Source organism: Camelus dromedarius, chromosome 14 (assembly GCF_036321535.1).
Source record: "Camelus dromedarius isolate mCamDro1 chromosome 14, mCamDro1.pat, whole genome shotgun sequence".
NCBI classification, from domain to species: domain Eukaryota; kingdom Metazoa; phylum Chordata; class Mammalia; order Artiodactyla; family Camelidae; genus Camelus; species Camelus dromedarius.
In genome coordinates, this window is record NC_087449.1 from 39,220,533 (window position 1) to 39,245,465 (window position 24,933).

A 24,933-nucleotide genomic window follows, 5' to 3' on the forward strand; every position below is an offset into this window, starting at 1 on the left:
TTAGCTTTCTTGTCTATAAAAGAGGGCAGTGACACCTGCCTGCCTTACAGAGAAGTGGGTTCCGATGAGCCAGTGTAGTGTGTGAGACAAGTTTTCAGGGCATTGTGGCCAGGATGTCAGTCTGTACGTTGCTTGCTTACTGGTCAGTGATTTTAAACATCTGCTGTCATGCCAGCACAAATGTTCCCCTGTCCTGGCTCTTAGCTGTCAGGTGCAGACAGAGAACAGGAATCTCTGAAGCACCCCAGGGGGATGCAGTCTTCTGTGAAGAGACCAACAGCCCCCCGAGGCTGTGGATGGCGATTATTGAGCAAGTCTTCCTGAAGCCCAGCCAGCCTCTCTGGGCTCCTTTCCAAGTTGCCTGACCAGACCCCACTGTCTGCCTGAGTGGGCCTGGTCTGTCTTGATCACCCCAACCTCCTCACCCCTGGCTAGTGGATCTTTAATATGTGGTATTTGCACTGATTGGAAAAATGGTCTTTGTCAAACCAGGTCTTTCATTCATCTTGTGATCCTGAGCGTGTTACATGATTTTCCCCCACCTTATTGCTGATTAACTGAACAGGCTTTGGCTTAATGTGCTGAAGTCCCAGAATGTGGACCCTGGACCTCCAAAGCAAGGGGAACTGAGGTAGAGGCTGTTCTGAGGAGAAGCAGTAGGGCCTGGTGATTCAGAGCATGGACTCCAGAACTGGGCTCCCTGGATTTCAGTCTGGTCTCCACTACCTACTAGCAGTAGGACTTGCCTTGATTAGGTTACTTGTACTCCTTATGCCTCAGTTGCCTTATTGGCAAGATGGGATTAATAACAGTACCGATCTTATAGGACTGTTGGGAGGATAAAATGTAAGAGCTTAGAACATTGCCTGGCGTGTAATAGCTGCACATGTCAGCTCTTGTTAGTAGGATTACTTCTAGTATTATTTTGACTCATGGCCTCATAGTAAGCTATTAGGTACAGCAGGTGGCTAGGAGGCAGGCCCTGCTTCTCTGGGGAGCATAAAGAGAGCCCGCAGGCCCTCTATCAACATAGTAGACAGCCGCAGCTCTATCCACATGGATTTTCCTCCACTGGAATGGTAAGTTGGACTTGGCACCCTTCCACTTCCATGCCATCCCCTAGTGCTGCCCCTGGGGGGGCACTCCTGCACACAACCTCAGATTTGTTTAAATTACTTCTGTGACAAATATATGTATACAGGTAGCTACGAAGAAATCATTTGGTTGTTTGCTGCCCTGAAGGGTCAGCTTCGCAGAGGCCACTAATATCAGAAGTTATTTACAATTGATTATCTGAAAATGTTTGCGCTGAGGCTGATTCAGAGTCATGTGCATGCCGAGACAGACACAAGCATGTGCACTCCTGGATAAGAAGGCAGTTTCTAAGACTTTTGGTCTCCTTCATTTAATGGTATTGTAAATTTTTTTTAAAATTCAGGTTTCAGTATAAGTAAATTATAATTCACTTGGCACCCCCCCCATCCCCAAATAAAGAATAGCAGTGTCTCTTTTCTGCCTCTTTCTTACATTTTAATTGCTTTGGGGTCTGTGGGAATGGGTGAAGAGGGACATGTAGGTGAAAAATCAGCCTTTTAAAGCTCCAGTTTTTTTACCCTTCCTTGTCCTGAAACTTCCAGCATCAGCTCTCATCTGTCAAAGTGTAAATCAGCAATTAAAACCCAAACAGCCAAATGCCAAAGATGACCCGAAGCACAAAGCAACTGACAAACAAGTCCGGACAAATCGACGGGTAATTTATAAGCTTTGCCCTAAAATCTAATTATTTGGCAATTCGAATTTGCAGCCAGCCAGGGCTCGGCAATAAATTTAACCCGCCATAAATTATTTAGGAGCAGGCTGTGGTGTAAATCAAAACCACGAGTGTTTGTTTAAGAAATAAGCTCCTTGTGCATAAAATGTCTTTTTTTTTTTTCCTAAAGGAGAAACTGTTAAGCAAACCATGTTCTCTTCGTTGCCCAGTGGTACTCACTTCTCCCTCTCAACTTCCCCTCTTGCCTATGGCCAAGAGGCTCCTCCATCCCTTGGAGAAAGGGCCTGTCTTTGCATGAGACTCTTATCCAAAAATCACGTGTCTGGATAAAACCCATGTTTTTGCCAGGTACTGCTTTTTCTACCTTGTTGTATGATGATGTCGCTTTTTGGATTTTATCAGACTTTTTTGTGCAGGGGTGCACTCTTTTTGTACTTTGTGTTAGCGGATGGAGAGAAGGGACAGATTGGTTGTTACCATCTCTAAATTCAGGGAATGCTAGTTCCTCGGTTGAGAGGGGGCAGCCATGAAAAACTATGTAATTTAAGACAGGACCATAGAAACATTAGCTCAGGCAAAGAAGAATCTGTGCTTGGGAAAAAAGTCTGTAAGAATGCTACACTATTTTTTCTATTAATTTGTTTTTAATGGCGGTGCTGGGGATTGAACTCAGGACCTTATGCATGCTAAGCATGCGCTCTACCACTGAGCTGTACCCACCTCAATGCTACACTGTCCCACTGTCAAGAAACGGTTAACCTAAGTCCCTTCTGCTTAAAATCCTTTTGTTGTTGTATCTTCAAATACAATCTTATCACCAAAGACACTTTTAGTTTAAGGGAGTTTGAATACCCTGAAAGCAACCTACACATTTATTTCTTGTAATCTACTGATTGTGGGTGTGAAATTCCATTTGAAATGCTTTTGCGGTCTATGGCCATACTGCCCTGAACACGCTCAATCTCATCTGAAATGCTGTTCTAGTTTTGTCCTCAATTTAGCAGGAGAACCACTGGGGTTCCTACTTAAGCAATTAGAAAGTAGCTGCATTTAAAACCTTCACTCACTTAAAAAGATAAAAGAATATTTGCTTGGTGCTTCCTTTTTATCTTTCTGTCTTCCATCCCCTTAAAAAATACTTGTAGCTGGCATTTTATTGAGGGAGACAGCAGATACAATAGATTTGGAACCATGGATACTTTGAAAAATCCAAGTTTGAGGCTTTTTTCCATCCTTGTCAAGTTGTGGCCAATTCCCGTCCACCATCAGCAGACCAGTTTTTTGGGGTTATGGCACTCCACCCTTGGACAACCTAGCAGTGCTGGTAGCTGTGGATGGTGCATGGTGACCAGCTGTCCCAATTTTAGCAAATTCCTGCTTTTGGAAACTGTTGTCCCAGGCAAACAGAAAACTGGGGCATTGGTGGTCTGTAGCAATTGAGGAAGGGTGAGAAAACACTTAGAGATAAGAGGCAGGGGATCTGGAAGAAAGTACTTTCGAGTGATAAATGTCTGCGTTTGATTCTTGGCTCAAATACTTAACATCTTGTCACTTTAGGTAGATTATTTCACCTCTCTGGTCCTATGGAGAGCTCTGTGAAAAGCGTATTTTCTGTTAGAGCCATGCACTCGGCTTGTCTCGGCGTCTGTCAACCCCTTCATGTGTGTACTTACCAAAAGCTGAGAGCGAGGGCCGTATGCTAAAATGGACCTGGGTGCTGGAGATGCAAACTGAAGGCTGATGGTTCTTGCCCTCCCCGAGCCCAGAGCTCAGCGCCCTCTGTGTCAGTGCAGCCGTAGTGGAGGCTTTTCAGTAGCAATCCTGCAGGACTTTTTGCCTGGATGGTCCACATTCATTGCTCCTGTAACGTGAGAACAGCCTTTCTTCCTAGGGGACAGGAGACTGAGCTCCTTAAAGACAGCCTTTCAGACTAAAAAAATCAGATCTTTCTTGACCTTTCAGATTTTGAAAGCTGTGAGTCCTACTCTCTTTAAGTCTCATTTTCCCCAGTCTGTCCCTTATTAGCACTGTAACCTTGAGCAAGCGACAACTGCTCTTTGGGCCTTAGTTTTTCTGTAAAGTAGAGAAAATAGTGATTCCTGCCTCGAGTTGTTAGGTGGATTCAATGCTGTCATTTCTTTTGAGTATTTAGCAGTGTCTGACACACAGTAAACAATAAATGGAAAGAATGAGATGATTCTGTTTTTTGTCTGTCTCTGAGGGTGTTGGGACTTGTTTCTTTCTACCCCTTGCCCAGACTCTGAACACCTCAGAGATAGGCGCCACATCTCGTGTTTGCCTCTGTGTCCACACCCAGCCCTGCCTGGTCAACAGTAGGTGCTTCGTAGTATTGGTTTATGACCTGATGATGATGACGATATGACATATCTTCCAGGATTAAAAATGGTAAGATAAGGAAATGTATTTGAAAGCACACTGTAATGAATAGCGTAACACTCGGTATGTCCCTCCACTGAGATACTTTCATGGTGCGTCGTTCATTATTCACTCACGTATCTTTTCTGCTCTCTGGTTCGTCTACTTCTCCAAAGCAGACTATGTCTGACCTTATCTCGGAATTCCTCTCCAACACCTGCACAGTGTTCTGCACAGAGTAGACGTAGTTTAATCGAACGCAAATGTCATACAAAAGTAAGAAATTGTGAAATTATTACTAGGGTTGGGAATGAGGGCTGGATGTTAAATACAGATTCTTCTTTCCTTCTTGGTACTACTTTACACAAGCAGACACTCCTTAAAAAAGTGTTCCTTAAAGAAAAACTTCTTCCCAGGGGGATGATGAAATGGAGGGAGGGCAAAGGAGGAGGGGTAGGGATGACAGTGTCATGATCTGAGCACCTGGCCCTGGAAGCCAGTACTTAGGGCACATCTTCATAAGCTCTTGGGTGGAATTCATGTGATCAACCTAGAGCTTTGGGGTTACTGCTCTGCTCATTATCAGCTGAAAACTGTTGAAGTGTTGGTATAAACCAGGTGTAGTGGCTGCAGGCTTGTGTCAGCTGGCTACAGATTGGGGCTCCTCTCCCATGAATGGGCTGTTGGGGCCAGTATTTTGAGTGTCTGGGCTTGGCTGGGCAATATGGGAAGGTAAGAAGTACCTAAGTGAGATCCTTTCTGTTCTGACTCCCCAAAAGATCTTTTACCAAAAGTTTCTCTTTTGCATCCTCAGTGGCTCAAAAGAATATGCCAGTGTGGAAGGTCATTGTTACAACAGCTGATGGTGATGCTGAGAAAGGGCCCCTGCAGAGTCACGTTCTGAGGTTGGCCCTCTTCTTGGTCTTGGAGAGCAGGCTTGGCTGATAGGCGAGCAACATTGCAGAGGTGTTTAGGATAGGTCCAGTCTGCTGTGTCCTGGCCCCCAGGCATCTCAGGGCTTACCCGTCTTCCCCTGGAGCCAAGGCTGGCTTGTTCCCCCTCTCTGGGAGGGTGGATACTGAGTATGAGCACTTAGGTTGGCTCCATTTCCCCAGGGGTGAGAAAGCCAACAGCAGGAAGGATTGAGCTGCAGTGGGTAAACCGACGGCCAAGTTTTAAGAATGTCTCCTGGGGATGCTGACTTGGTGCTGGTCAGAGCGGTAGCTGAAGCGCTTACTATTTTATAATAAATACTGATAAAATTCTGGATCTGTAATAGCATTTCAGATATCTAAAACAAACCATGTGCTTGTAAAAAAGTGGAAAGAGATCAACTTTAAGCCATAAATTCTTGGTAATAGAGGGTTTTTTTCTATTTATGTTTGATAGATATTTTTGTTTCCAGAGGAATGTCAACTCCTAATTTCATAATGTATCGTGGGCTTAAGAAAATTGAATTTAATAAAAGCCAGAGATGAATGGCATCCTTAAAGGTCCCAACACTTGTCTTTATTAGCAGGACAAACTGCAGGTCTCCAAACACTGCTTCTCTCCAAATGAAACTTTAAATGAAAAGTACAGTTGTGTCACAGGTTAAATTTCATTGTGGGCCCAGCTAACACTATTAGCGAGGAGCTGGCTGTATTTGTTTCCTTGGACACCAGGGCAGCCAAACTTGCCAGGCTATGGAGGTCTTTCAGCTGGGGAAGCGTTTCTTCTACTTAGTGGCAGAGGAAGGGTATGTCAGAAGTTCAGGAGTCAGATGAACCCTACCTCAGGGTTAGCTCTTGGAAGTCTTGGGTATCTGATTTTGCAGGAGGACCAAGGTGTATTTGTGTGTGTGTGCGCCTCAGTTTTGTTTTTCAGAGCAAAGCTCTCCTCTCTCTGGCCTGCGTTGTGCTGGAGGAGAGCTATCATCTAGTTTAAGCCACAGCCTGGGCTTCCTCTGTGTCCCCCTCTGCCTCAGTCTTGCAGTCTTTCTGCCCTTCCTCTCTCTGGGGGTTCCCGTCAGCTTCCCCACCTTTGGGGCAGCCCAGGGAGGCCGGGCAACCAGAACCCTTGAATTTTTCTGTCATGAAATCTGGCTGTCTTGATTTGATCTTCAGTCATGCTCTGATATGTTGGATAAAATGCTTTAAAAACAAGCCTGATAGAGGTGGTATGTTTGGTGGGGAGATACCTGGCTGCCCTGCAACATCAGGGAGATCGACCATTTCTCCTTCTGTCTCCCCACTCATCCATTTCCTGAGTGCAGCCAGGTGTCAGCAGCTTTGTGTCGCTTCTCCGGGCTGTCCCTGGAGAGAACCAATTTGCCTTGATTTTAGTGATACTGGAAAGGTCTTCTCCAAAACGGGGGACCTGGAGTAGGGATGCCTCTGGAGCTGACTGTGGGGACCACTGAGTGGGCAAAGCCCCCCTTCTCTCTCTGCAGTGGAGGCCTTTTTCACATGCTAATTTTACTCGGAGGATTTTGCTTTTATTTATTTTTTTTTATTATTTCCTATTTGTCTCTTCCAGATGTTTTCAGGGCAGTTTTTTTGTGTTGTAAACTAATTCCATTCATGTTTTAAAAATTTATGAAAGCGCTAATAAAAATGTCAAAGTGGTAAAAATGTTAGCTTTTCCTCTGCTTTGATTAAATTTTGCAAACTGTTTTTGAATATTAAAAAGCAATAATTTTTTTTATTCTCTCTCCTGGCTTTCCCTCTTCTCTCTGATGCTCGTGTGTGCCTCTGGCCCTCTCCCCCCTCCGGCGTGTTCCTCCCTTCCCAGGAGCGATGTGTGAGGCATGCTGCACAGACGGCATGCTGCAAGCCTGTTTGCACACCAGGACCTGGGTGCTGTGCATCTCTATTAAATAACGGAGACAAATTAATCTTAGAGACACCAAACAAATTGTCACTCCTCCTCCTTCCATTACGTTCCAGTGGACTGGGAAGGGCTGGCTAAGCGATTGGGGGGGCGGGGGGAGCAGGCTGAAGGGAAGGCGTACTGCCTGAAAGAAAGGTGGGAGACATTAGCTCCTATTACTCTTTTTCAGCTTTCTCCTCTTCAGTATCCCCTTTGGCTTTATATATTATTACTTTAAAAAAATTTTTTTTTGGTTAAAAACTAATGAAGAAGCTCATTGGCTCTGTGTAAACGTCCCATGCAGAATTCTGTGTATTAGTCTGATGGCTGGTTGTCTATGTGGCTGGAGACCCAGGCGCAGGCCAGGGCAGGGACCTGGGAAAGAGGAAGGGGGGCTCCTTTTAGGGGCCTGAATGAGCAGGCCTCTGCTAGAAAGCAGTTGGGGCACGTGGGGCAGATTCTTCCACTGTCTGCCTTCCCCGTCCAGAGACAGTGGGGATGTTGTGTGTCGAGTCCCTGGAATCTGTGAAGATATTAACAGTGGGAGGGTTAGGATTATAACTGAGCTAGCAGCATCTCACACAGTCTTGGGTTTGGCCTGGCAGGAGCTAATGAGTCCAAAACACCTTATTCTTGACTCTAAGTTATTTGAAATGGTGGGTTTAAAAAAACTTACTCCTCCTTTTCTGTGCTTTTGCCATTCCAGGAAATCATCGAGTTCCCCATCCTGAAGCTAAATGGCCGGACCATGGAGATTGAGTCTACCTTTCACATGTATGTCCAGCCCGTGGTCCATCCACAGCTTACTCCCTTCTGTACAGAGGTAAGGGCCTAGAGCTGGGCATCAGGGGCCGCTGGGACAGTAGCTTGGGGATCACTGGTGCTCTATACTGGCCACTTAGAGAAAGCTTAGGTCTTCTCAGCAGTTAAGGCAGGTGCATGTCGGACCCAGTAGCTGGCTTTTTACAAAGCCTGCCCCTCCCCTTGGACCACTGTGGTCATGGGGGAACCTGGGGAGGGCAGTGGCACAGTCTGTCCCAGCTTCCCTAACATTTTCCCTTCCTTGTCATCCTCATCCTTCCCAGTGACCAGGCAGTTGGAGTCTAGGAGCAGGGTGGTGCCTCTGGGGTTCAGCTTTTTTTCAGTTCCATTTCCCTTAGAGCCCTTGGCAAGAGGTGAAGATTCCACCTTCTTGGAAGAAGTTTTGTTCAGGCTTTCATACCTTTTTGGTGATGTTTCTCTGTCCTTGAGCAAAATGGTCCTGTGTGAAGCATTGGTTAAATTTCTGGGAAACACAACTCTGTCACCAAGGAAAGGGAAGGACAGTCCATGTAGAGGGTGAGGACAGCCTAGCTGAGGCTGAAATATCATCCTTATCTTATGCTGGTACTGAACTCGATCACCTCGCCAACAGGTTCTTATTGGCCCCATTTTACAGGTTGTGAAACTGGGACTAACTGAGACCTTGATGCTTGCTGGAGGCTCAGAAGAGCCACTGGCAGAAAGGAGGCGCTCCTGCAGAGTTTGACTCTCAGGACTGTATGGAGAGGCCTTCTGTGGCTGCTTTCCCCTGCGACTCATAATGTTTTGCACTCAGTGGTGGCCACAGGCGATGGTGGACTCATGGGTCAAGTGTGTGTGGTAGCAGAGGTGATGGGAAACATGTGTGTTCCTGGAGTCTTGAGCATTTGGGGTGAGGGTACATTAGGGACTTTGTGCCTTCATTTAGAGACCCACTTTCTTCATGCGAGTGAAACAGGAAGAAAGAAGTTGTTGAGTAATCCCCAGACAATCCCTGTGCTGTGGGGGAAGCTGAGGAAGGGCCTGCCGTTGGTGGGAGGCTCAGTGGGCTCTGAGGCTGACTTAGCCCAGATAGGAGATCTTGAGGGTGACTCCTGGGCTCAATGCCAGTGACCTGGCTGGGCATTTTGCTGTAGGCATCCATCTGCCAAGGTGTCTAGTCACTCAAGCCTTTTGTTGTTCCAGCTGATGATGTTGAGGCTCTTGCTCTTTCTGGGGTCAACTGTTTTTCAACCCTTTCTCCTGGGAACTACCTGTACCACCAGGGGGCGCTAATCTGTCCTTTTTGCCCCTTTGGAAAAAATCATCTCTTGATGAAAATTCCCTTCCTTACTGGAAGGGAAGGGAAGATTTTCCTTAATCCTGCCAGATACCTGAGCCCTCCACTGGCCTGAAAGTGTAATGCCTTCTTATCCTTTTCTTCCTTCTTTCTGTGTGCGGCCTCCCCTGTGGGTCTCCAGCTCCAGGCAGGTTGCCTGGCATAGACAGGCAGGTCTGAACGTGGGCAAGATTGCTGCTTGTTTAGGATGGAACAGATCACTGCTGGAGCTTGGCCCTAGGCAGGAATGGATGCTTGAAAATATTGGGAAAAGGGTTTTTTTTTTCAGAGCAGGGCTGCTATTGCTTCTCTTTTGGGGAAGGGGAGCAGCGACTGTGAGACTATGATGAAAGCTGTTTCTTTTTCCTAGAAAGCTTCACCCAAAGACATAAGACCTACTCTGGAGGGTAGTAGGTCTGGTGGTGTTGGGATCCTTGTTATGACTGATCCCTGTTCTGAAAGTGAGGATGTGGCTGTGCTGTGTGCATTGATTCTACCATTTTGTTTCGGGTTTCCAGGGCTCAGAACTCTCCCTGACCTGGTCCCCACCTTTGTGTCCAGCCTCATACCTCTCTGTTTCATGTCCCCTCACTTCCCTCACCCAAAGCTTGCCCTCTCACTGTCCACGTCTGCTCATGACAGTCCTTCTGCCTGTGTGCTGCTGCCACCCTCCTACTTGTCCTCTAGCACTCTGCCCACGGTCACCTTCTGTGGGAAGCCTTCCCTGAGCCCAAGTTGGGTGGTGCTCACCCCAACGTAGCAACATTCAGGTACATTATACTGTAATTATTTATCCATCTTCCCACTAGGCTGTGAGCTCCTTGAGGGCAGAAACTAGATCTGATCCATCTTTGTCCTATCATTAGGGCCTGGCACCAAATAAAAATACATGTTCCTTGGATGAATATTGTCAAGAAGTTACTCAACCACATCTTGCCTCCCCCCAAAGTAACTATACTGCTGACTAGCTCTTTTGAGTATTTAAAGTCTTTGGAAAACCTTGAATCATCTAAATATTTCCCCGTCTCCATCTGTACTAAATGGAATTGTAATGCAGAGAGAGGCATGGACACAGGATGGGGCTGTCGTTCTGAGACCTCCTCCAATCTGGCTGTATTTGCCTTTGCGGGTAGGGAGGGAGGTCATTCCGGCCAGAAGGAATCTTTCATTAGTAAATGTGAGGAACCATCCCACACCTCCAGATTTTCCTAAGCAGCTCCTCTGCCCTGGTAGGATGTTCTCTCTTGCACAAGAAGTTTTTAAGAACCCTGGCCGCGTGTGTACACAGACGAGCACATGCTTGTGTTAGGAGAGAGACAGGCTCAGTGCTGGGCAGCAGGAAGAGGGATTCTGCCTCGAGTGAGTCCACAGCCCGCACCTAGACACAAGTGTCTTACTGCTCTGTGTAAGGAACATGTGATTAGGCTTCTTGAGGTCGTTTCTCAGTTCCAGTTGATATTCTGCCTGGAGACATGGTTCTGACAGAGGTAGGATAGGATGTGTTTTCCTTCCTCCCCAGGCCCTTTCCCTACCATCTCTAGAATCTGCTCCAACTCATCAGAGCTCTGTCTCCAGCAGCTGGGCTGCTGCACAGTCCCTGACCGTGTGCAGTCTTTTTTGTTGTTGTTGTCATTGTGGAAAAAAAAACTAGGGAAAATACCCATTTTGCTAAATGCCAGTAAAGGGCTTTGTCTTTCACCTATACTTATAAAGGGTGAGATTTATTGGTCTCTTTGTCTGAGGAGAAAGAGTGGGTCTGATTATCAGATTGCACACCAGAGACAAGTGCTCATGTAATCAACAGACTGTCTTGGTGTCAGGATATGATCATGCTGGAGATAAACTGTGAAGGGAGAAAGCACTGGATGCTGACATACTATTGGCACCGAGCATCCTGGGCTGCTTCCTGTTGCTGCCAGTGTTTATGTGGAAGCCAGCTTGTTCCTGGACAAAGCCGTTGTGCGGGTAGGGAATCTCAGTAACCAGCCATGTTATCAGTCAGGGTCAAAAGCCCCCCTCGCCTTGTGGTTTCCAAGTCTGGAGAAGCAGGAGTTAATCTGTAATCCCTCAGTGAAAGGAGCCATAGAGCACACATTAATTCTTCCTCTCACCTCTCCTGCTTTAAGTGGTTAAGGTCTCTGAGCTCTGTTTAGCCTGTGAGCCTTGGTTCTCAGCTTAATAATACTTGGCTTTGCTCTAGTACCTTTCATTGTGAGGATGTGAAAGCTTTTTACAAACATGTATTAACCCAAGTGGGAATGGGTTTAAACAGTAGCATGAAAGATTTAGATTAGGCCTAAGGTAGAACTTCCCAGTACTTATTATATTGTCTGTCTCCCTCACAGTTTCTGGTATAAGTCATAGGTTGTCAGTATTAGGTACAGGGACTAACTTTTAAAATTTCACCTCCTCTTCATCCAGTGCCTTGGCAGAGCTGATAAGCTGTACATAGTCCATTGTTGGAGGCATTAATGCAAGGGAGTGAGGTCTCCCCCGGAAAGGATGCTTCTAGTTGAACCAGTAGCTCAAGCCCCTGTGTCTCTGGGGGTTGAGTTCAAGTCCTTTAGCTGTAAGCTATAAGCTGTCCTATTGGACCACAGGTGGTCTGGGAAGCATGGAGAGGGAGGAAGCTGAGCTCACTAGGCTCCTCTCAGGCTGATGATTTCAGGATTGCTGACCACTGGAGAAGAATATGAGAAAATCCCAGGAGCCTGGAGCCCCACCTCCACCCCCTCCCCAGGGCAGGAAGAGGTGGGCCTAGTCTATGGTGAGAGACCCTGGAGACCAGTGTCTCAGTTTTTGTTTATTTTTTTGGATAGAGTGCTTTTGTTGGGGCCCAGAGCAGATGCTTGTGCACCTTGTACACAGGTGTTGACCTAAGCCTCATCTCCAAGGTGGGAGGATTCTTGGCAAGGTTTCCTGTATAAGAGAGACTTTCTGGAAGCTTTTCAGGGTTCATCTGAGTGACCCTTGGTGGGAGCCAAGGGAAGAAGTACACCTAACCTTGCCCCAAGAAACTTAGACTAGACACAAGAGTGCACACAGACCCTGGAGCTTTCCAAGAAGAGTGGCTGTGGGCCCTCTTCTCCAGGATAGATCTGACCCAAAGGCCCAGCTCCAGGCTTGGGGATGTGATTCGGCCCTGGAAGAACTGAGCAGGAGAGAAGCTGGGCAAGAAAGGGCAGTGGTGGGTGCATGGATGCCAGCCAGTCATCTGGCTATTGGACCTAGAGTTGGCAACAGGCCTACTCCAGACTCTGGCCCCTGCCTGTGACAGAACGCAAGGCTCTGCCTGCTCGCTGTGTGGCTCTGGAAGGCTGACAGGCTCTGGGTGCTGGCTGGGCTCGGCCAGGACAGGACTGGGCCACCAAGAAGAATGCAGATTCCAGGAGGGCAGGATTTCCTTGCTCCTCCTCACTGCTGGATCCCTGGTTCCTAGAATGGGGCCCAGCACACTGCAGCCTCTCCAGGAGTAGTTGTTAACTAAATAGGAGGAGGAGTCCTAGCACTCCAAGATGAAAGCCGCAGCCCTGGGGCTCTTCCCCATCCCCACCCCGCGGCCCTCAGGGGACCACCTTTTCTTCTTTTTGGCTCAGGCCCTCCCTCTGCTGGGCAGTTCTTTGGTCTCCCAGGAAAGGGTGTGGAGGTGCCAGCCGGGTGGGCATGCTGTGGGTTAAAGCCTTGCGAAACAACAGTGTAGTTAATCTTTCTAATTTATTTTCCTTTTAGACCATGGGAAGTCTGTAGGCAGCAGCTGTTACCCAATTAAAATACAGATTAATATAAAAACAGTTTCTGGAATATAAAATAGAGTGGCTGTGTCCTTACACTTCCTTAAAATACCACCTAATAATGACTTGATGAACTACAGAAACCCACCTAGAGGAACTCAGCGTTCTTAAAATGAAAATTTCTTCCCTAAAAGGTGTGTATTACCATTCCATGTAAGTCACTATGAGAAAATAACCTTCCCTCTTAGAGCCAGCGGTTCCTGTGAGTTGGGTATTTGGTATTCATTAAATGTAATTATAGTTTAATTGGAGTTTAATCCCCACCCCCCACACTTAAAAAAAAAAAGTTTCCCAGCAGGCCTGAGATACTTCTCCGTGTGAAAGTGGCCAGGGGCACACTGACTGCAGTGACTTCTAACCGGGTGCAGGTCCATGCGGGGGCCTGCTGCTGCAGAGCCTGGAGGCAGCCTGTCTGGACTTGAGGGGTATTCTCACTTCAGAACAAAGCCAGGCAGCAAACTTGTTTGAACCTAGGTCTGACGAGATCTGTAGTCTTGTCTGCTAAGGGTTCCTGTTTCCTGCCTGGCTAGCAGGTGTGCAGGGCCCAGGTCAACAGGGTGAAGGGTGGATGCCTGCAGGAACCCCACCCCCCACCCCCTGGTCCCTCTCTTCACTGGTGTTAGAGGGGGAAGTGCTGGGAAGAGGTGGGCTTGGAACCCAGTGTGCCTGTCCCATGTGGGCACCCCCAAGTTCTGTAGGAACTGCTGGGAAGCTTGGAGGTGAATTTACTTCAGACTATGATTTGTGGGGACTTACTGAGTCCATTGAATACCAAAGACATGTGCAATCAAATTTTCTACAGAACAGAAGCTGAAACAGGAATGAGACACACCCCACGGTCAATGTGTAGGCGTGACCCCCGTCCCAGGGTGGAAGTTGTGCAGAAAGTCACACTGTGTCCTGGGACTTGATTCCCAAGGCTTCTGTCAGGCTCAGAGCCCACAGCTGTGCAGATCAGAGTCTTTCACAGTAGAAGGAGAAAAATGGAAAGGAGAGGATCCAGTCCAGCTTTGAAACCCTGTGCCCTGGTTTTCCACTCATTGACTCTCCTTCCTTCCTTTCAGCTCACCGGGATTATTCAAGCCATGGTGGATGGTCAGCCAAGCCTGCAGCAAGTGCTGGAGGTAGGTGGAGTGACCTTTAATTCCTGACCTCTGACCCCTTCCTGCTGCCTTCCTCTCCCTCCCTTCCTAAGAATGTAGCTGTGTAATTTGACTATGATTATGGCTTGATTAGAATAACATTTGCTGTCACATCAGTGACATGCTGTTGAGAGTATTGAACCATTGATCTGTCATCTCCAGCTGTTCCCATCAGGGTTACTGACAAGATGTCCGAGTGCCGCCAGGAGTCGGGGAGGCCCCGCCCGCTCCTGGCCCATGGCCCTGTGCCGGCCGGCTGGCTTGGGAAGCCCGTGCTGGGCAGGCTGGGAGTAGGGGAGCCGAGCTGCGGCACAGCGGGCCCAGCCTCGGGGACTGGAGGTGTTTTTGTTTAGCTTTAGTGTTGGCTTCCTGTGGCATGTGAGCACTTCATTAACTCACCCAGAACTCCCCATCAATGGCTTTTGTTTGCTGTCAGCTCCTCCAGGAGGTGCGGCTGGGCCCGGCTGCCCCACTGCTGCTTGCCGCCGGATGCATTGTGCCTGTCAGGGGTGCAGAGGCTGCACTGGGTAATGATTCCTAATCAGAATAATTATAACAATTGCCTGTGTGAGGGAAATCAAATTAAAGGCTTTAGAACCCTTGGCAGAGACCACACTTCTGGGATGTTCTCCTCAGGGAGCTGGAAAAGGTTAAGATGCTGCTTCTCGTGCTCCAGCCTGAGGGAATAAGGAAGCAGTGCTTGGCCTCAGCTCTTCTCCCACCCTTCTCTGGCCTGGGGTTTTCAGAGAGGGAGAAGGTCCCCCTCCCACTCCCTTCTCTCCAGCGGGGAGCGGAGAAGAGAAAGAGCCTGTGGATTTTGTTAGGCGCTTTATTTATTGTTAAGACCAGTAAATCCAGAATTCAGCCCCTGTCAAAGCCCAGGAGCAAGCAGAGCGTCTCAGAGGATGGCCAAGCACACCTGCATTGGTGGAGTCAGCCTAGAGGAAGAGTGGTGGCGGGAGAGGGAGGAAGATCTCTTTCTTGAGCAAGCAGGCCTGTCTCGTAGGGGAGAGAAATGCAGACTGAATTTCCTGGGGCTCCTCAGGATGGAGACAGGGCCGGAGAGACAGGTTTTGGCTCCCTGGTGGCCTGTCAGGCTCTGGGTAGGGGTTGGAGCAGATGAGATGAGCTCTTAGGTGGCTCCCAGCCCCACTGACCCTCTTTTTCAATGGGGAGAGTCACCCCGATGACTAAGGATACTCCTCAGCCTGGAATGCTCTCTCTAAGACCAGACTCAGGGAGAAAGAAGGGACCCTTCCTTCCCTGTCTCCCAGTCAGTCTCCCTGGCCAGAGCCTGGCCCCTGAGTGAGGCCAGAGGCTAGGCAGCTCTTCCCTGCAGTGCCTCTGGCTGGGATCCTGGGAGGAAGATGCTTATTCTGGGCCAGCACCAAACCAGGGCGGTGGAAGTTATAGGGTTTTCTCCTCAATGGTGCCAGTTGAGGGGGAGATTGGTCTTTAAGAGGCTTCCTCTTGCTGACTCCAGGCCACCCTGGAGCAGGATGCTCAGAGGATTATTCTGAGTCTCACCTGGAAGCTACTTTCTGCCACTTCAGCACACTTTGTAGGTGAAGAGGGAAGATTCCTGGCATTGGCTTGGATGGGGAGTCTATGGTAGGACAAGGAGACCAAGCCGGGCCCTGCTCTGTTCCATTAGCCCCGAGCTGGTTATAGAGCTAAAGAGCTAGTTTTTGTACTAACCAAGGCCCTAAGCAGATAACCAGCTAGATGTTCGCCTGATGCATTAGTTCTAGGTGGGGCTCAGGCTGGCCTCCTTTGGACCTTCAATAGCTGGGAGGGCTGGCCTAGCTGATTGGGGGTTGTCTTGGTGGTCCCTCCAACCCTTTATCCATTAAAACAGAGAAGGGAAGGAAAATGACCAGCCTGATTCCAAATGTATCACTTCCTTGGATAGGCTCATAGTAGAAGCTGCATGAGTGAATGGCCTCAGCCCTAAGCTTCTAAGGACCCCAGTAAGCAGTAGGTGCTTCTCATGGTGCAGGCCTGGTCTTGCTGGGCGTTGCCTCCTGACAGTCCTGTCCTGTCCTGCTCTCTTTTCCAGAACCACTGTTCAGGAGTTGGGGCATTGGGAAGCCCCCTAGCAGGTGGGGTACTTTCCTTGGGGATATAAGGCCAGTGAGCTGGAGGGAGATTAGCTGACTTAGGGAGCTCCAGGTTTGCCTGACCTCTTTTCTTATGGAAAGACTGCCTTATTTCCTTCAGGAGGGCCTTGGGAAAAGGATACACAAGTGCATGTGTGTACATGTATATCTGTGCAAGGGCTTGGTCCAGAGTGGCTGGGGAGACAAACCATTCAACAGTGGAAGGTTCAGAAGTTAGTTGACGGGGAGGCCCTCGGGCTGAGGAGGATTCTTTGGTGTACAAGCTGTAAAGAGGGTCTGCAGGGTCTGGCACTGGGGAGTAGCCCTGATGTTCCAGGAGGCAGGGCTGCTGTAGCCATGGCCTAGATGGGATTCTTGGCCCTACTCCAGGACTGCTTCATCATGGGCCAGCCCTCCAGAATCTGAAATGTCCAGGGAGCCCAGGATTACCATGTGCTCTCATTCCCTGCTGGGCACACAAGACCCTTTACGGTGGCCCAACCTAGTCCCCCAGCCTCAGTTCCTGTCCCTCCTTTAATTTACTGAGGACTTCAGTCACATTGCTCCCTATTCACATGTCAGTCAGTTGGCTAATATCTGTTGAGAAGACACTGTGCTGGATTAGAGATTGACAGCAAATAAGACAGATGCCTTCATGGTGCTGATAGTCTGGTGGGGAAGGCAGACATTAAACTGACAGTTGCTTCTCAAATACAAAATGTGTGTGCCCTGTGCCCTTGCCTGGAGAATCCTCTCCTGTGTTCCACCCTGTCAAGCAAATGCAACCACCAAGCCCTTAGTTCAGTCATCTTCTTTATGAAGCCTTTCTGACCCCTTTCCCTGTGAAAGGTAGGGCAGACCTCTGCCTCCTCAGCCTGATAGCATTCTGGGTATTTCTCCATTGCTGCCTCTATCAGATTGTATTATGATGATCTGTCTTTCTTCCCTTCCCAGCCTACTCTCTATTTTTAGGTAGGCACTTAATACATTATCACATATAATTCTCAAAACAACCCTGTAAGGTTAGTCATCTTACCTCATTTTATAGATGAAGGAAACTGAAGTTCAGAGGGGTTAAATGACTTTTAAATGACTTCCCTTCAGTGACACCACCAGGATGTAGAAGAGCCAAGGTTAGAACCCAGATGTGTCTGACTTTCAATCCCATGTTTCTAATGACTATGCGATACAGCCTTTAAAAATAATCCTCCTGTGTGAGCGGAACAGTGGTGTGATCTGCTGCACTCTCGCCCCATGCCTGAGATCTTCTGAAAAATAGGCAATGCTTCATGAATTCTTTATGATAATTGTCTCATTATATACTGATTTTAGTATTTGTACTTTGAGTGTGAGTGCAAATAATAAAAGCGCATCAAAGGGATGAAGGGAAAGAAAGACTAAAGTATGTTTAGGAGCAGTTTCTTTCCCTGCCTAGGAACTGAGCTCAACCTTTGAAAGATTCTGCTGGATTTGAATCCCCAACCAGGAGAGGAGACATACAAAGTCTGGGGCCAGTTTATGAGCTTGTAGCAACTGGAGCCAGCAATGCTAGCCCAGTGGTCAAGATGGGGCTTCAACCCAGCACAGGAGCCTCTGCTGCTAAACTCATGGTGAAAATTAACTTCACCTTCATTTTGGAAATAACCAAATTCATAAATCTGGTAAATGGACACTTGGTGGGAGGGTGGAATGAGTAAATGAGGGAATGAACCTGTGGATTGGAGTTCCTGCTGGCACCTCCTTCCAGCCTGTTCTCATGGCCCAGAACAGCCTGTGTCTATGCCAGGTTGCGCCTCTGTTTGAGGATCAGTATTTGGACTGACTTACTGGGATCTGTCCTTATCCTGTCCAGGGTGGGCTGCTAGGCAGTGGAGGAGTGGTGCCCACCCCACAACACTTGGGCTTGCGGGATCTGCCTGCAGGGATCGTCCTGCAAGTGCCTCCATAGTTCTGAGCCAAGGCTGAGAGCCCAGAGTGGAGCCATGGCTGGATAAGATTACAATTTTCTCCTGCCCTGATTACAAGCAGCTTATCCGCGTTTCTCTGTTGTGGCTCTTCACAGACTTAGGGGGAAAAAAAGGAAAATCTCATCTGTTCTTGTTGTGTACTTTTCAGAGGGTCGATGAGTGGATGGCGAAGGAAGGCCTCTTAGATCCAAACGTCAAGTCAATTTTTGTCACCTGTGGAGACTGGGACTTAAAAGTCATGTGAGTATGAGAAGGACTCCTTTGCTGGCCAGGCCTGGACTGCGGGGTCAGGTTTTGCCTTTCACAGGCTCAAATGTCCAAGCCTACAGGGCAGCTGGATCAGGGAGTCTCTGGATCTTTGGGGCTGGCAGGGCAAGACGAGGGATGGGAGCCCTGCCTTCTGCCTCTGAAACTGGGAGTGGACAGGCCCAGGACCCTACCAGTACTGCTGTCGCCTTCCTGCCTTTGCCAGGCCAGCCCTTCCTGTCCTAGGGGTACGTTATTGCCCTGACAGGAAGGAGTTACAGGAGGGTCTTTGATTTTTTTTTTTTCCCCAAACCAGATGCATAGTATTTACTATTCTAAATGCTTTAGAAATAGTAACTCATTTAATAACTGTAGGTACTCTTGTTGGTCCTTTTTTTTTATAGGTGAAGCAGTTAAGGCACAGAGAGGTCAAATAACTGGCCCAAGAATACACAGAGACAGGATTCAAACCTAGGCAGCCTGGCTCCAGGGTCCATTCTCTTAACCATTGTACTATACTATGCTCTTATGTGGGATACAAGGCTCTGATGATCCCACAGAGAGGGTGAGGGGATGAGAGAGAGCTGCTTGTAGGAAGCTGCCCAAATCACCAGCTTCCTCTTTCCTCCTTTGTCCCCACTGCGTTTCCTCCTTTGTCTCCTGATCTTGCCCTGGTTATAGAAGACAGAACTTGTTCCTTTGCTGGGTTGACACTTCTGCCTCTTGTCTATCCTCATGGATACCTGGCTTCAGAGAGTCCCCGGGGAACTGCAGTGGGGTGGAGGAGGTGGGGGCACTGTTTGCTGAGGATTGATAGAATCGATACCTCTGTGTTCTTTGTGACTGAAGGCAGTAGCAAGCATTCTGCGTGTGTGTGCGAGCTTTTGAGCATAGGGTGGGGTTTGGTGGGGGTGGGGAGTCGTGGCTCTCAAATGACATTGCCTATCAATTCAGGCATTATTTTCTCACCAAGGCTGTTTTTATGCTTTCTGGATGCTGGGCGTTGAGGTGAAGTTATGCACCCAGGTGGCTGTCCAGCCTGCTCTTGGACACCAACCCTCTAGGTGGGGCGAGAGGAAGAATGAGCCCGGATCACACAGACCCCTGCTCACCTCATCGTCCCACCCCTTAGGTGTGGGCTGGGCACAGCGTGCTTCTGGATGATGTTCATTGTCAAGGAAATTACGGGGACTGGGCCTGGAGGCAAAACTGAATCAGGGGAGGCTTCCAAGGAGAAGGTGAGGAGGAAGGCTGTCGCTCTTGTTTACAGCATCCTGGTCAGCTTTGAGCACTTGAAGCAGGGAAGGGACTTCCATTGAGCTCCAGCATGGGAGATGCTATCCGGGGTGGGGCAGGGTTCAGGCTGACACCAGGGTCCTGGGCTCTCTGTGGCCCAGGCCAGAGACCCAGTTTCTCCATTTAGCCTTCTGAGATTTCCACTCTCCCACTGGTTTTCTCTTTGGTGTGTTCATGTCCCAAACAGCCTTCTGTGATAACTGAATGGTGTGTACTATATGCGTATATGAAAACTTTCTTCTGTGTGATGTTGGGGACTACCTCGCTGGGCTTCCCAAGCTTGGAGTTGGTTTCTCCATGAGAAGGACATGGGGTTTCAGAGGGTGCCGGCTTCTTTGCATCTGGCCTGTGCTGGCCTGCAGCACCAGTTCAGGCCTTGGCATGGTGGGCCCTGGACAGATTTTGGTGACTCAGGCGACTGCTTTGCATGTTCACAAGAACTGATGTAATTAAATGGGGTGTCAGGGTTGGGTAATCAAAGCATATATAAGAAGAAATCAAATTTTAATGAGCACATCCTGTATCTCACTCAGTCAGCCTAACTGCCTTCTCTGGTAGAAGATGGTATCTCCCTTTTATAGATGAAAAAATTACAACAAAACAAAGTGAAAAACTGAGGCTCAAATGGGTAGACTGAGAGCTAGACAGAATTGGATTCTTAAGGCCACATAGCTTCCAAAAGAGATAATTCCGGCAGGCTTTGGTGGCTGGTTGGGGTCTGGATTGGGAAGGCCAGTGCAGCTCTGAAAATGAGTGAGCAGGGAGGAGGCAGAGGCCAGGTGGCAGGACTGGGGGGAGGGGAGCCGTGTGGCTGCCTTTTCGAAGCAGGACTCCGCATAACTGCTGGGAAGGCTCTTAATTAAATGTGTAACAAAATAAAAAACAGCCAGAGAGGAAACCTAAGTAGTGCTGCGTGACAGTGCACAGCTTACCGGCGTTCCTGGAACCTCTCGTCAGAACCGTCACCTTCTCGTGCGCCCAGTAAAGCCTGCTGATGAGCCTGACAAGGGTGGTGTTAAATTGACACCCACAACTTGTTAGTGTGTGTCTTGCTTCTTATTTTGACATCCATTTTCAGATTTAACTAAGTCCAAGGAATCCCGCAAATATTTTCATTCCCCACTCTAGTTTCTCCGTGCTGTCCTTCCCCTCTCTCTCAGCCCCCTTCTCCCTCCAGCCAGCTTCACAGCACTTCTGTTGGAAGGGGCCTGATTAGGGAGGCACTGAGAGATGGGGACTGAAGTGGCAATGGAAATCCCACTGGAGAAAAGAAATCTGCTCCCATCCTGACAAAGTCATTTTGTGTCCATCTTTTGTCAGCTGGAATGGGTTGATACCCAGGTTTATGTGAGCTTTGATGCTGTTGTCACAGAGCCTGCTAAGGTGGGTTTTAATTTAGTGGGTGTGAATTTAATTTTCTTTCTAAACTTGTTTAAGATATAACACCTCTGGCTTTGCCTTCCCTACCTAACCTACCTTTCCTTTGCCTTACCTGGTATTTCTTGAAGCTCCTCATGGAGTTTAGTGTTCTGTCACCAATTTTCTCTCCTCTCTGCTTTCTGTATTGTCTCTGTTAAGGGATCCCATCTTTGGCGTGGTGGGAGGGTAGGGCGGGTGCAGAGTGAGGAGTGACACCTGCACTAGGTGTTGTCCTTGAGGATCTCAGATTTCTGCTTGTAGCTTGAAGAAGACCTGGGTTTACTGGCTGAATAGCACAGGTGGCTGAGAAACTATACCAGAGGCTTTCCCAGTGGCCTGTGGGTCTGAGAAGAGAGGCAGATTGGGAAGACGAGGGTAGGCTGGGCTGGGCTAAGCTAAGAGGTAAGGAAGAGCTGATAGGAGGGTGGACCTGGTCCCTGGTGCAATCTGGGAAGACGCCCTTTGGAGAGGATCAGGGTAATCGGACCCTTCAGTGGTGGAGCAGGGTCCAGGGGCCCGCTCAGAGTCTGTTGAGAGGACATCCCATCTAGCTCAACCTCAGTCTTCCTGCCGTTGGAGGCTGAACGAGTGAATGCCGGGCTGCTATTTGACTTGAGTGTTTTCCTTGCTTTTCTCACGAGGTGTGCATACCACACCTCTCTGCTGGTGCTGTGCAGCTGTGGACCAGAACGCCTGGAGATCAAAAGATACTTGCTCAGATCACCCTACTCACTGCTTGTTTTGGGGGCATGCACTCAGTGGGAACTACAGAGGGCCACACAGCCAAGACTGTTGAAGAGCAGAGACTGCTGTCACCTGGGGTGCAGTCCCATGGTGATGGAACCACATGCCTGGGGTAGTACTGTGGGGCAGGGACTAGCCCATGGTGAGTGTGGATGAAGGCTGGAAGGGTGAGCCAGTGACATGCTTGCCGGGAGTCAGGCTGGGCCCTCTAGGCATCATTCAGCAGAGCTGACCACTTCATCCTTCTTGAAACACTGTGCATCTCTACTCTTCTTGTATCTCCATTTCTCTGACTTTCCCTTCACATTCCTTTTTGCAAATGCTTCTTTCCTTACTTTTTTCTTAAATTTGGTGCTGCTTAAACTTTGGTATTTCTTTGATCTCTCTCCTAGCTGTCTTTTCTTTTTTTCTACATACTCACACTTCCCAGTGATCTCATCTATTGCCCCAGCTTCAACTATTCTCTGTGTGCTATCTTCTCATCTTTTTCTCCATCTGTCATCTGAACTCCAAGCCTTCATATCCAGCTCCTATTCTGTATCTTACCTAGGTATCCACAGATCCTTAAAGCTCAAGTGTTATTTTTCTCTCAACACCTAGTTCTCCAGCATTCTTTCGAATAATGACTAGGACCATCTACTCAGTAGTTCTGTCAGAAACCTGAGAATCATCTTTGGTTCCTCCCTCTGGCCACAAACAATTAATTGCCAAATCCTGTTGATCCTTTCTCCTAAAGTTTTCTCAGAGTCATTGCCTTCTTTCCAAACTTACTACCACTGCCCTCGTTCTGGTCACCGTATTCTTGGATTACTATGAAAGTCTTCTGGCTGGCTTCTCTGATTGTCTTGCTTCTTCTATTGCATTCTTCTAATTGTAGCAGATTATGTCACCCACTTAACACCCTTCAAGCTCCCCTTGGCCTCAAGGCAGAGTCACACTGTTTATTGAAGCTTTCAAAGCTCGTGTTTATTCTCCAGCCTCATCTTCCAACACTCTCTATGTATTCAGCCCCCACTCCAACCAGATGCTCCACCTGGCCAGTTCCTAAGAAGCCCTCTTAACATCTTTCTCTAGGTGTCTTCCCTGTTTGTTCCTGGAGCACATGTACTTATTTATGCATAAAATTGTATTGTAGCTGCCTCAACTTGTCTGTCTCTGTCACTAGATTGTGGGCACCATTATAACCCTAGGACAATGCTTGACATGTAGCAGTTGTTCAACAAATATATGTTGAATAAATGACAATTAAGTCATGGAGTGGGCCTGTGGAATCCCTGCACAGGAAGAATGACAGAGGGTCGATAGTGGGTAGATTCAGGGAGAATGGAACAGAAGAAGAAATCTCAGGCCCTCCAGCCTGAGTGTGAGGGGTTAGAGGACAGTACTGCTAGTGCCAGGAGGCTCCTGGATTTCCCCCTGCCAGCACTGGGTATCGGGCCCTCTCTGGTGGGTGCTGGGTGAGGTGGTGCATGGGCCTGTGCCAGGGAGGAGGAGTTTGGTCCTAGGCACAGTATGAAGGGCTTTCTCTGAGAGATTTGCGCCTCCAGGACTGAGGGCTCGAAGTGCTCTGGAAAGTTTACATCAGATAATAAAGCTAGCCAGCGTTTACTGAGCACTTACTATATTCCAGGAGTCCTGCTATGCTGTTTACACACACATTATTTCATTGAATCCCTACCCTAATCTTATGAAATTAATTCTTTTTATAACCTTTAAAAAAAAAGACATGAGGAAAGTGGGGCCCAGAGAGGCTGGTAATTTGTCAAGGGCAAGCAGCCAGTTTGTGGCAGGGGTGTGAACATAGGCATTCTGACTCTAGAAGCCATGTGTTTAACCACTCTGCTGTCTGACCACCTATTTCTGTCTGCCTTTGTGTCCTGTGGCTTTGTGGTCTGGTGGGAATGCCCTTCCTCCTCTCCTTTGTTTGCATTGTGTGTCCGAACCTCGAGATGTTCTCTGATACTCTTGGCTTCTGGTACCTGGTCTGGTATTGGTGGAGGTCTGGACTGTTAGGTTCATTCTGATGTGAGGGCGTGGTTGGCCAGGAGGTATGGCAGGGGATGATTTGGGGCTGTCTGAGAGCCTCTTTGCTGAGCTACAGATGAATGAATGCTCTGTTTTAAGGAAACCACTGCCAATATCACTTTGGACACTTCTATCCTGTAGTGTGTTTGGAAGCACGTGGGGCATATAATCATGTCACTAAACTCATGAGAACCTTGTCCCTTGTCCGTGGATTTGCCAGCTGGTCCCAGCACTGAGCTGTATCACCTTTGATTAGCAGCCTGCTGGGGGAAGGGGCTTGAGTAAGAACTCCCTGGCAGTCCTGACTTGTCTCATTTCCTGATACTTTTATCTGTCACTGCAAGCGCTTGGGCTCCCCTCCTGAACTAATTAAGTTTGCATGTGTTTAGACACATTGCCAAATAGGGCTTAGCAAAGCGGAACTGAGCTACATCTCTTTTTGAGTAGGGAAGGAAAGGTATATGAATGCTCCACCACGAGGGCCAGGAGGGGTGTGGGTGACATGGAGCGGGTGTGGACAGATGATAGGCATTCTGCCCTGGCCTCCTAGGGACACAGCAGGCCTGCAAAGCAACTTTCTGATTGGCTGGCAGAGGCAGGTGAGGGCCCACTCTCCAGCTCTCTTAGTAAACTGGGCGTTCTAAGAGGGCTGAGGATGGAAAGAGGACAGGCTGTGAAGTAGGATTTTCTCCCAAGCACAAGCAAAACTGAACGTCAAGTTTAGTGGGATTTGCAGGGGGTGTTTGTAAGCCTGTGTGCTATTTGCTGCCAGCCTGAACCTACCCAGCTCCTGGCCTTAAAACCGCTCATGTGGCTGGCAGAGTGCAGGGTGGCCTTCTTTCTAGGTCTTTGAGAAGTATATTGGAAACAGGGACTACTGAAGTACATGGTTTCCTTTTTGAGAAGGCCCCAGACCCCAGCTCAGTCTCAGGATCCCTGTGAGGTGGTGCCAGGGGAGGAGAGTAGTACCGCTCAGGATCTCCCCCCCGGAGGTGGGGTTCTGCCTAGTGGACCACCACAGTGAGGTGATGGCTGACAGCATGTGCTCGTGTCAGATTGATGCCTGCCTTTCCCCTAGTGCTGGCTGG

The 24,933-nt window shown here is 48.5% G+C and overlaps 1 protein-coding gene across 6 annotated transcripts in view; it reads left to right on the plus strand.

The window, feature by feature from the left end:
• ERI3 (ERI1 exoribonuclease family member 3) overlaps positions 1–24,933 on the plus strand; it is a 123,104-nt gene that overhangs the window by 24,302 nt on the left and 73,869 nt on the right. For all 6 annotated transcript variants that reach the window (XM_064493646.1, XM_031465615.2, XM_010982290.3 and 3 more), the window contains 3 exons: positions 7,704–7,820; positions 13,972–14,031; positions 18,264–18,355. In XM_064493646.1, the coding sequence (XP_064349716.1) occupies positions 7,704–7,820; positions 13,972–14,031; positions 18,264–18,355 (269 nt within the window). The remainder of the gene's footprint in view (positions 1–7,703; positions 7,821–13,971; positions 14,032–18,263; positions 18,356–24,933) is intronic.